Consider the following 12,313-nt stretch of genomic DNA (forward strand, 5'->3'; position numbering starts at 1 on the left):
GTTTTTTGAAATATCCTTAATAAAACTTTAAAGCTGCTATAATAATTTGCTAATAATGCTCTTGTCAACCTCGTTTACAGCCAGAGCAGGCAGCTGTTTTCTGTACACTACCTGCCCAGCACAAAGCAGTACCTAGCTGGTGAATAAAGTGGAGCATCTTACAGCTGTGGCCAAAAAAATTCATTAATGCAGCTTTAAATCAATTGCTAAAGATCTCTGCAGTTGTTCAAGACTAGTCTCCTGCCAATCACATCCCAGGAAACAATCCCAGCTAACAATCTCCTGTAAAACAGAAATAAATGCTAAATGTTGAAATTTACTGCAAGCTCATGTGTCTCCCTGTGTGCTGCAGGGTCAGAGCGATCTGTTACGGGGAGCTAAGATGGATTCCCTGGATGCCCTGAGGCAGCTGGCCCTGGCATGTGAAGCCTGTGGACTCACCTCCTCCTCCTCTTCCTCCAACTCCTCGTCCTCCACCTTCTCCACAGCCGAGCTGCACTACTCCTCCCACCCCCTGTCTGGCCGCCGAAGCAGCACACACGGCAACGGGCGCATCTGACATCCCCCCTCCCCCCCGTGTCCAAAGATGAAAAGTGTGGACAGAGTAATTACCGAGGAAAACAGAGATGAGGAGATATGAGAGCGAGGAAGACAGAAAAAAAAAGTGCAGGTGTTAAAAGCACCACAGGAGACGGAGGATTTTCTTTCCGGCAGAGTGTATCCCTTTATCCAGTGCAGTAAGTGTCTAGACTAGCCTAGACCAGAGCAGTATATCTGTTAAAGCCTTACAGTGAGCTCAATTTATCACTGAGGGTCCAGCCTGCAGAGAGGCTTTTCATGAATGTCGTAACTCCGAGGTGGAGAAGCAAAGAAAGACACTCCACGCGGGTGCTTGAACTTGTGACATCTCCTGCTTATTCTTTCTGAGAGAAAATATGTGACTCAACATTGTAACTCATCGTAAGGGTTTTCCCTCGTTAGAGAGGAAATCATAGACACCAGAATAATTTGTGACAACGGGGCTGTTGTGGAGCTGATGTTTACGGTCCTGTTGGTGTTTCATTTCAGAGGTAGAATGCAGGATGGAGGTGATATAGACCTGATGGGACGAGTTATTCTCTGCCTCAGCATTTCAGCTTGTCCCTTGGGAAGGCAACAAGATTACCTGTGTGTGTTTACAGCGCTGCAAATGGTGGAAAGGGAAAGGTGCTATACAGTAATAGATTGACTGATTGATTGACAGGATGTGACCCACAAAAACACACACAGGTAGAGAGTGACTAATTAAAGTAGCCTGGATAACTAACTTGGTTTAAGACAGATGTCACATAAAGTAGGTTGCACAGTAAATGAGAGTTCTTGATGTCAACATGAAACCTGATTGGCTGAACGCACCCCTTGTCTTTGGTCTTTATACTTGAAAAACATGGCCACTGTTATGGCGACTTTGAAATTTCATTGAATTTAAGACGAAAAATGGACCTTATCTAAAGTACCAACAGTAATTAATGAGGTTTGGGAGTTTGGAGAGGTGTAAAGTCACCTTTTACCATTTGCTGATTTATCTAATTGACTCCAGACTTCAATCTCTTAGCAAACACTGAGCTCTGGAGCTCTTGTCTGGTCTGTTTAAATGCCTGAAATAACTCCACAGATTAGTTGATACATGCATAAAACCCACAAAGACCCATCAGAGGTTCATTGTTTTACACATTTGACAGATTCCGAGGATTAGTACACTTTCTAAACTTTAACTAGAGTACATAAAGATCCCCTTGCAACTCTGAGCACACACATTTCCTCATCTAACTGCTCTATTCATGTACTGTGTGAAATAACCGGCAGAAGCACGCACACACAGGGTCTTGTTATCTCCACCTGATGGCCTTTGAGTCTGTCATGTTTATTTGGAGAGGGGACAGCTGAAACACGAGGAGTGAAGAGACACGGTAATTGGAGAAGTTGTGGGTGTGTGTTGACACTGTAGTACTGCTGTAGTACATGTGTGGATCACATAACCTCCTCACTATACCGACATGTGGGGTAATGGACACTCGGGTCTGTATGTTTGTGTGTGTGTGTAGAAAGAACACATTCCTGCAGCATTGATGAAGTACACTGTATTGATGTAGCAATAATAATAGTGGTACATTACAAGAAAGTCAATGAGGCTGTATAACTCAATGTGTACTGACTGAAGGATAGAAAACAATATAACTAACTTTATGGCTCAACGTGTATGAAAACAACTACAAAAATGGTGTCCAGCAGGTGCTACTGATGATGGCTCGTAGTTGTGCTTACCTGTCAGTGATGGCGTTCCTCTTGGCCTTTGAGTGTAACTGTGTGTTTCTTGTTAACGCAGGAAAACACCTGATACTTGTTCTTTTAACTCAGCTTTTGTACTCATATTCTTGTATCTTGTAATGCTGCGTTTAAAGTGATGCTAAGCAACACACAGGACTAAGCTAACCAGATTAGATTTACCTCCTTGAATATTGTCACATGTCACTTATTCTGTAGTGAACAAAATCGTATCTCCAGTGTTGGTAATTTTTCAGGCTTTATAATGAGTTGAAGGATTACATGTCTCAAAATGCATCATCATCCAGCTTAAACAAGGCTGTTTTCTTTAGTTTCCAAGAAATTAACGATTTGTGAGATAAAAGGTTTTCATCTGACAAGAATGATGTCATTTAAAAAAGACCAAGTAAAGCAGGTGTGTTTGAAAAGGTTCAGTTTGATTCACGAGTATTCATAATCTAGTGCACCGTAGGTATTTTTCAAACGGTGGCTTTGAACAAATGTATTTCCACCTAAATCTGCTGCAAACTGTGTGAACAAAGCAGGCGTGAGGCTAACAAGCAACTGGAGAGAACTTTTGAATAGTAGACATTTTGAATGTTAATTCTGCCCTTTGAGAGAGGCAGGAAGGTGGACCAATAAGAGACGGGGATCACAGCTGAACATCGGAACAGATCAACCCAGCTGGTGGCATTTTGCAGTAGACAGGATGTAATGAGAAACACTGAAACATGGGGATGACACTGAGGTTTACTAACTTGTTTAGTCCCTCTGAAGTGCTTGTGCAGGACTACTGAATGTTCTGAATGACAGCCCATATTTTTGTACACTGTTTTGTTGCCTTTCATTTATCTACACATTCCTTTCCTTCTTTAATACTATTAGCCTCTTTCATACCTCCACTTTTCTCCATCCTCCTGTTGTTCCTGCTGCTCTTCCAGAGGCTCCAGGTGGGGAGTAACAGAGCTGATGTACTGAGTCATAGCCTCAGGAGGAGGTTGACCTAATAACATTTCCATGTGAGTGTTTTTTTTTTGTTTTTGTTTTGTGTGTGTGTCTGAGAGATGGCATATGCTTCTAAAAGTAGAGGCCATATATTGAAGAGAGAGCAAAGGTTGAAGGATAGAAGAAGAAGGGGCTGATATTGGATTAACTTTTGGTTGCATGTGTGGTTGGCTGGGCACACCTGCAGAGCTTCATAATTGGCTGTGAGCAATAGACGGAGTGACAGCACCTGCTGCTTTGGTCTATTAATAACACTCTGACTCAGTGGTGGCATTGGGTTGTGTGTATATGCTGGTGTGCTTATGTCTGTCATGATACCATGGTGCCCTAATTCCCGACCTGATGATGCAAACTGGCTCTACATACACAGTCACTGCCAAACTATTTGCCATATTTCCTCTTAAATGCACTGAAGCAGACAGCAGCTTCAGGAGCTATTTGGATCTCCACTGGCCCTGAGTGGCATGCTCATGCTTATGAAAGCTACAATTTGCATCGCCCTCTCTCAGAGATCTGCTTACCTGCAGGGAGGATCTCTCTGCATTAATGATGCATTATCTCCAGTTAAACAAACCGCAGTATTAGCTTTCTGTGTTCTGGTTTACACGCCTGCTGACACGGGGAATACAAGTGGGTCAAAGAGCGGACAGGCGATGGGACTTACTGTACCTGAGGAGACACGGTGAAGATGGCGGTCACAGGGTTTACCTTTTTGTAGGCGAACATAAGGGGTCAGGTTTCAGTATTGGGATCTTTTCTAGTTAAGTTCAACCTCATTCTCAGTGTCCTGTCCTCTTCACAAGCCTTGCATGAATTGACAGGCAGATAAACTCCATCCCCAATTACTATACTACCATACCGCCAGCAGAGGGTGCTAAATGACAAATAAAAATGACACACGCACACTCAGAATAATTCATTAGGTACATACTGTATTTACAGAGAAGATCTATGGTAGACAGTGATGACTGTGCTGATGCATAAAACGACAGCAACATGTAATAACTGAGAAAAAATGGCAGCTTGTTATTTGGGTGGAGACTGACCTTTGCATTACGTCAGGAAGATACAACGCCTGAGCCACTAATTTGTAGCCAGATGATCCAAAAGGACCATACCTGTGTTTTTGCATGATTTAACCTACTTACTTCAAATCATTTACTGTACACTTGCAATAGCAAAACATACCATTGTATTTGAAATGTATAGATTGGATGTGCTTTTATTACTTTCCAGGCAGCTAAGCTTGCAGACTTGCTTAAAGTAAATCCATTTCAGTGAACATCATTCCCAGGTTTATTTTTGTTATCATATTGTGGTGATGCAAATGAAGGCAACTGAATTTCTGTGGTATGCACTAGATACCGTTTTAAAGCCTTTTATATGCAAGAACCTACCACCTACTGTCTGGGTCTGAATTTCTAGCAATAGTGCTCATCAGTGCGACACTGCACAGTAACAAACTCTGTCTGAGCTTCTCAGCAGCTCATGATTTCGCCACAGCAGCAGATTTGTCAAATTAATTCATACTTTCCGTTGCATTAGCACACAATGTCACTGTCATAAGAATAAAACTGAGCATGATGTTCACTGTGATGGATCACCTGTCTCTAGCAAGTTTTACAACCCTAGAGGCTGCAAAGATTTGGGAAACATTCAGCAGTAAGGAAAAGCATATTTGCAGAAAATGAATTGAACTTGCAGAAACACCAGTACGATCCTTTAAACATTCAAAAATAAAGTTTTAGGTACGAAGCATTTTCTTGTCCTCTCCATGCCTCTCACACTCTGCTTCATATGTCACTGCACTTACCTTACCTGATGATATGTTTACCTCTGCAAAAGGCACAGCGGTCAGCCACTCAATACAGTCCTTTACTATGATGTTCAGTATATTGTATCTCATTTGTAACCCAATGCTGCACCCTGATCCCCGAAGTGTGGACTTCTGGACTTCCCTTTATATCCTTAGAAGTGAAACAGATCTATGTAAAGCTCTGTCTCTCACTGTGGTACAATTTCAAGTTTTGAGTTTGAAGGATGGGAGTGGTATACAGATCCGTGCTAAAGAGCAAGGTGTTGCATTGGGGTGCATTGTATCTCTGTTACCCATGTGTCTTAACCTAGAGCTAGCTCTCTGTGCTCTTCAGTGTGTGATGCTACCTATCTTTGCAGACCAGTGGTCAAATAGCGCTTAACATTCATTTGAATAATTGGAGAGTTGTTTATACCTGTCATAGTGATGTGGACAAAGTTGTGTAAAACACTTGGAAATGTGTAAAGGTATTTTAGGTTCTATATTACCCGTGGCATCTGCAGTGTCTGTGTTGGCCTGTGTCTACACCGCCGACCTTTAATCCAGTGTTGTTCCCTCTTGTTTTTGTAAAATTAAAAAAAAAGACCAAAAGAAGAAAAATATTTATTGAAAGTGTGTTTTAAAAACCATAAATAAATATAATTAATTAAATGGACCTTGCTTTTATTTTGAAAAGCTACTGTGTTTTCTATCTGACAAGTAATCAAATATAACAAGAGTATGTATCCCAGACTAAATAAAGTTATCTTTTCCTGACCAAATCCTCTTGTCGCCTCTAATTTATCTCACACCGTCTCTGTGTCCCGATGCTGTTACGTGTATACCTGCCGTCTCTTTTCTGCGTATTTGTTCTCAGGCTTGTTCAGGCTACGGAGCCCCCCTGGGGTCAGCTGAGGGAAAAAAAAAGAGCCATGTGTAAGTGTGTAGCACTTTAAAAAGCTGACAGGTTTCGCACCAAAGTGCTTCACAAAGACAGACATATATGTATACACATACAAGCATAAAGGCATATACAGATGTTGTGGAAATGAAGCAAGATTAAAATCTGCCAAGTAAATCCAGTTTATGTAGATTTAAGGCTATGTTGTGTTTTGCTTTTTCAGCTTTCATTATGTAATGTTGTATGTATCACCGTTGAAATGCTCCATTCTTGTTCTCTGAAGAAAGAAGTCGTTTGCCAATCCGAGAGCACGGTTTATAAGCACGCGTACAGATTTATAAACCGAGAGTACAGATTTACACATGGCTCTTTTTTTTCTCAGCTGACTCCGGCTGGGCTCTGTAACAGTTGTACTGTTACACTCACATGCTGCAACCTGTGTCTAATACGCCCTTTGCAATAAAGCAAAACATATTTAAAGGATACAGGATAAAAGAGTATTAAAACTTGGCTCTTTTTTTTTTTATATAGTTTTGGCCATCATCCCTCTTGGTAATAATAAGATTATACTGTGCTGATATCCCTAATAATTAGTGTGACAGGTAGATTGGGGTTTCATCATTTGCAAGTAACTACATTTAAAAGCAGAGTAGGGATTTCTTCTTTACTTCACCCACTGTTCCTAATTGCATGGCCTCAGATCTTCTACAAATTGTCAACATGTCTCTTCTCTCAGGTGTGAAAGGGCCCTGAAAACTGCAGTCATCAAGCCACTCTTAAAAAAAGAACAATCTAGACGCTTCACTACTGAACGATTATAGGCCGATATCAAACGTCCTGTTTATAAGGAGGTTTATAAAATCTATATAAAATCATTGAAAAAGCAGTTTTTCAACAGCTGAACAACCTCTTGGCATTAAACAGCTGTTTTGATGTCTTCCAGTCAGGTTTTCGAGCACACCACAGCACTGAGACTGCTCTTGTAAAAGTCTTTAATGACATCCACTTAAACACAGACACTGGCAGAATTTCAGTCTCGGTATTATTGGATCTCAGCGCTGCAGTCGACACGGTCGACCACAACATATTACTAAACCGACTGGAAAACTGGGTGGGACATTCTGGCACAGTATTAAACTGGTTTGAATCCTGCTTATACTTGTATTAATCAGCTCCCTCTCAACCAACTGCAAATCAAATGTAGAATCTTGCTCTAGCCTACTTTTACTTTTAATACTTTAAGTACATTTTCCTGAATATACTTAGACCTAGATACTTTTCCTTTATTAACATTTTCACTGCAGGACTTTTACTTGGAATGGAGTATTTTTACAGTGTGGTTTTAGTACTTTTACTGAAGTAAATGATCTGCGGCCGTCTAGTACTGTTACAGAGTGATGTTTCCTTTACACAAACAGTCTTTGGCTGAATACAGTCAGCACTGTAAACATACCGTTTTATTTCAGCCGTTATAAGGAATTACTGTTAATTAATAGCATCAGTTTATATAATCTGCTGCCGGTGATGTTTGTTATTTTAACTGACAAGCTAAATGTTGTGTACAGTCTTCACTTTAAAAAAAAAAAAAAGTGATGTGAGTGAGGAGAAATAAATGTTTAGATTAGCAGCGTCAGAGTTTAATCCGGGTACTTTGCCGAGCGAGAAATTCAAAACAGTGCTTTCAGTTGGAAAATCCTCCATATTTTAAACAAACCCGCAGGTTAGTCAAAATGATTCATGTAATTGCTATTGTTGTGCACTGAAACTGTGTGTCTGTGACAATATTATCAACATTTTGCGTTAGCTAACTTTATGTTTAATCTCCAAATAAAGTGGTTTAAATGAGATAATATGTACTAAACTGTTTGTTTACAGTCTGTCTGATCGTCTGACTTGCATTTCTTTGCCCTGCAGTGTAGCAATACCATGTTTCCACATCCAAGCAGTTACTTTGGTGAGTAACAGTTTCCCATAACTGATAGAAATGAGCATTAAAATAAGACCCTGAATTGTAATAAGCCACGGTTTTCCTTTAAAGTGCCAATGCTTCGCCACTCTTTTGCTCTGCTGGGCTGCACTGGTCATTGTTCATACAGTATATCAGTTCATTAAGAAGCTTGCCTGCCAACACTTCCAATTATGTCATCATGGGAAGAAATCCATTTTGCATCACCTTCCTTCTTCTTTGAGGTTTTGGTAAATGGACTGTACTTGTATAGCGCCTTTCTAGTCTTCCGACCACTCAAAGCGATTCACACTACATATCACATTCACCCCATTCACACACTGATGGCAGGCGCCAACTGCTCATCAGTACAACAGAGCAATTTGGGGTTCAGTGTCTTGCCCAAGGACACTTCGACATGCGGGCTGGGGGAAGCCGGGATCGGACCGCCGACCTTCTGATTAGGGGACGACCCGATCTCCAAGCGTTTTACAGCAGTTGGCATCCTTGATGTTTCATTACTGCCTCCTTCTGGATTCAATCTTTCTCAATGTCGTGTACACAGTCTAGTAACTCTCATAAAACCAAGTAGCCATTTTTCTGCCCTCCACACTAATATACTTTTTACACTGGTCATTGCTTATTTGCCCTGTTTTCTGCACGTTACCAGATTACGCTCCACCACCTTCCCCGCTGCTGCTACTGCTGTTTGGGACTCTTTTTCTCTGTCGGTTGCCTTATCAGCTGTGGCCATCATCTTGGGACCAGAGTGAGCTGGGGACAGCTGTTTCGCTTCACCAAGGCCAAGTATTTGCTGCTTGCTCTAACATGCTTATCAGATGTTGAGTCGATGTTTGTGTGCTTGGTGATATCAGTAATGTATTGTGAGTAAGTAACGTTGCTGGCTGTTTTATTTCTCTCCTGCAGATCTGCTTGTGTGTCATGTCTTGTGCTGGCTGCTACCTCTCTTGCTGTTGCCCTCGTGCTGTATTTGCATTGGCATAAATTGCTAATTGCTCTCTTGTAGTGGCTGAGCTTAATTTCTCTGGGATGTTGTCTGGCATGTGCATTATGATGCTTTAACGCAGTTGATTAAAATAGTCCTTAAATAGTTTTGTGAATGTTGTTTGTTTAGTGTTCCCATTGAGGCACTGTTAACAGTCTCTAGCAGTGGGTGATGTATATTGGCTTTACATAGCTTCACAGCCCATTCTCTTATTTTTCTGTAATATTGGCTTTATGGGTAGGTTTTGACAAAGCTTTACAGAAATATTTAATCTCAAAAGCAATTGGTTCATGCAACAGTTTGCCTTTCTATTCTTCATACAGTATCATAAACGTCTGAGCTACCTTACGGCCTCTGCTGCCAGGGCCGTATTCATACATTTTGTACATGTTCTTTGTTCATATGCTTGATAACTGTCTGCTGCATGACTGGCATGTCATAGCCCACTGTTACATATCAAGCGGATTGCTAGATTTAGATTTATTCCTCTCAGTTTGTTAGATACTAGAGCCCATGTTATTGACCAATATTGGCTTATTTAAGATATGATCATAAGTAACAATAAACTGCAGTACAGAAATGTTCTACACAGGTTACTGGTGTATAAATCTACTTAAGTAAAAGTTATCATGCCCCCTTTTTAGAAAACCTTGTTGAGATCTGTCCCATATAAAACAGAGTTCAAACTACGTTCTTTTAATCAGAAAAATTGGAAATGGTCATGGAATATACAAATAAAATTAAGATAGACTTCTCTGCAAATGGCTCCACATTTGGCCAGTCCCGATAGTGACCTAACTTCTCTCAGATCTGTTTTTCCGTGCGAGGTCTGAGGTGGCTCCTATGCTGTTAATGATGTAACTCTGTATTGCCAGGAGGGGGAGCCAAACATCAAGCTATTTTACTTTGGGTCAATCTCAAAATCCTCTCATAGGTTAACCAGGTAGTTCAGTCCAAATCATTTATTTACATCACTATCTTTAATGCCAAATCTGGCAGAGTTATGTCCATTTTTATAAGTTCTATATATTCAGTTTATATTGTGTTTCGGCACAATTCATTTGTGCAAATACATATTTTTTAGATCACTTTTTAATAGTGATGTGTGGAATCATGAATGAACACTTACAAACGCTGTTTCTTTATTCCAACATTTGCAGGAAGTTGCATATCTTGCTTAACAGTTTATATTAAGGCTGCAACTAGCAGTTATTTTCGTTATTGATTAATCTGCTGATATAATAGCAAGTGTATATATAAAGTATGTATAAATTCCCAGAGCTGATGTTGACGTCCTCAAATAGCTTGTTTTGTTGGACCAACAGTCCAAAACACAAAGCTATTCAATTTACAATGATATGAAACAGAAGCTTCAAGTCCTGAGAAGCTGAAACCAGCACATCTGGCTATTTTTACTTGACTGGAATGATTAATCGTTAGCAAAACAATTGCTGATTAATTTTCTGTGGATCTACTAGTCATTTCAGTTCTTGTTTATATGATTGCTTGTGAGCTGAATGCCTCAGTTTTTCCGGCATGTTGTGTTATGTGGAGTGTTTTCGTTTTCTTCAGAATCACTTCCCCAAATACTGATTGAAAAGATTATCTGCGCTGGATTATAGGCGATGGACATGTTTAAAGACTGTCTGCCTGTCGATGGACACATTCCATGTTAAATGGATTGTAATGAATGTGGATACGTATACTACAGTTCACATATCATCAAATAAGAACTTAACAAGCCTGGCCATCAGACATGTCTGTTAATGCTGTGATGTATTGTCTCTTATCTAGGTTGAAGGGCAGTACAGTGTCATAGTCGCTGTATCTGCCCCCCCTTCTCTCCCTCAGGAAGTGTTGGGCAGCAGATGGGAGGTGATGGAACTGTGTGGTAGTGTAGGCGGTGACATGACAAGCTGTCAGGCCCTAATGGAGGCTAACATCTGGAGGTTGTTGGCCACGTCACTTCTTGCCTGCCAGCAGGGTCTTCTAGCCTGGGGCCAGAAGCCACCCTGAGGGACATGCACCGAGGGCCAAACCTGGGCCTCTGTGACAGGAAGCAGCAGCATTAATGCTGTACGTACAGCAGGAGTCACTTTGCCTTCTACCGTGAAGTGAAAGCAGAAAAATCAAGCTTGTGTTGGGGGTAATATTGACTGAGCTGCAGAACATAGTGTCAGAGTAGAAACTGGTCAAAGTGGGTCAGTGTGCATGTACTGTATAGGGCTCAAACACTGGTAGAAAAATAAATTTAGTTTGAAGCTACATGGCTCTGCAGCTTGGGAAGACATTATGAACCAGCTTTCTCAGTGTATTTATCACAGTAAACAGCTGTGACAGACCACAAATAGACCATCATAAGAAGTCTTTGGTGAGTGGGTGGTGTAGGCGCGACTACATGCACAGCAGGATAATACAGGGCCCGTTAAAACTGTTAGTGCCATTGAGGCACTGTGCTATTAGCGCTTCATGCTCGCCTTGAGCATCCAAGAAGCAAGTGCCTCTTCTAGTTTAATGACAGCCCTCACCCAGAGGTAATTTCACTGTGATTAAGGCAGGAGAAAAAAAATCATGTCTTCAAAGTCTCCAAATTGCATCTTATTTATCCACCTTTTAACTAACTACAAAAGGCAGACAGACAATGGCACTGCATGTTTCTACCTCTCCAGGCGAACAATTATACTTCAGACATTATCTGGTCCATCGTTTTATGGGTATTAAATATGGCACCCAGGAGATTTCGCAGAGTGAAGCTTTGATGGAAAAGTTTAGATGAAATAAATTAGATTTTTTTTTTAAACTTCTTTAAATTTATAATTTTTTTCACAGACCACCTTTCACCTGCCTGCTGCAAATAGGCCTTTTGGTTTAGTTTTAATGCCTCATCTTTGGGCGGAGCATTTTCTGAGTTAAAATTTTGACACATGCTTTGTATTAGGCCTTTCCTCCATTGTCAGACTTTTTTTAAAATCATGCTAGCGTTGTGGCTCAAGGGATGGCAATGTCTCTCTGTTGGTTGGTCAGTCCACCACTTTGGTCCAGACTTAAATATCTCAACAACTGTTGAAGGGCTTGCCATGAAATTTGGCACAGATATGCATGGTCCCCAGAGGGCGAAGCCTACTGACTTTGATGATCCCCTTACTTTTCCCCTAGCACCACCAGCACGTCAAAGTTTTCACTTATCCTTTGAAATATCTGCACATCTACATAATGGATTGGCACAACATTTTGTACAGACATTCATTGTTCCCAGACAATGTATCTTAATGACATTGGTGACCCTGACATTACTTTAGCGCCACGATGTTGACATTTGTGGTTTTGAGTGAAATGTCTCAAGAACTGTTGGATGGA

General features: G+C 40.9%; 1 protein-coding gene across 1 annotated transcript in view; it reads left to right on the plus strand.

Moving 5' to 3' along the window:
• The window catches only part of plcl1 (phospholipase C like 1), an 89,070-nt gene extending 83,184 nt beyond the window's left edge, over positions 1–5,886 (plus strand). Inside the window, exon 12 of the mRNA XM_044216809.1 lies at positions 353–5,886. Coding sequence (XP_044072744.1) covers positions 353–559 — 207 coding nt within the window. The 3' untranslated portion in view covers positions 560–5,886. The remainder of the gene's footprint in view (positions 1–352) is intronic.
• Positions 5,887–12,313: the final 6,427 nt, after the last annotated feature.

The sequence above is a fragment of the Siniperca chuatsi genome, linkage group LG12, assembly GCF_020085105.1.
Source record: "Siniperca chuatsi isolate FFG_IHB_CAS linkage group LG12, ASM2008510v1, whole genome shotgun sequence".
Taxonomy (NCBI): Eukaryota; Metazoa; Chordata; class Actinopteri; order Centrarchiformes; family Sinipercidae; genus Siniperca; species Siniperca chuatsi.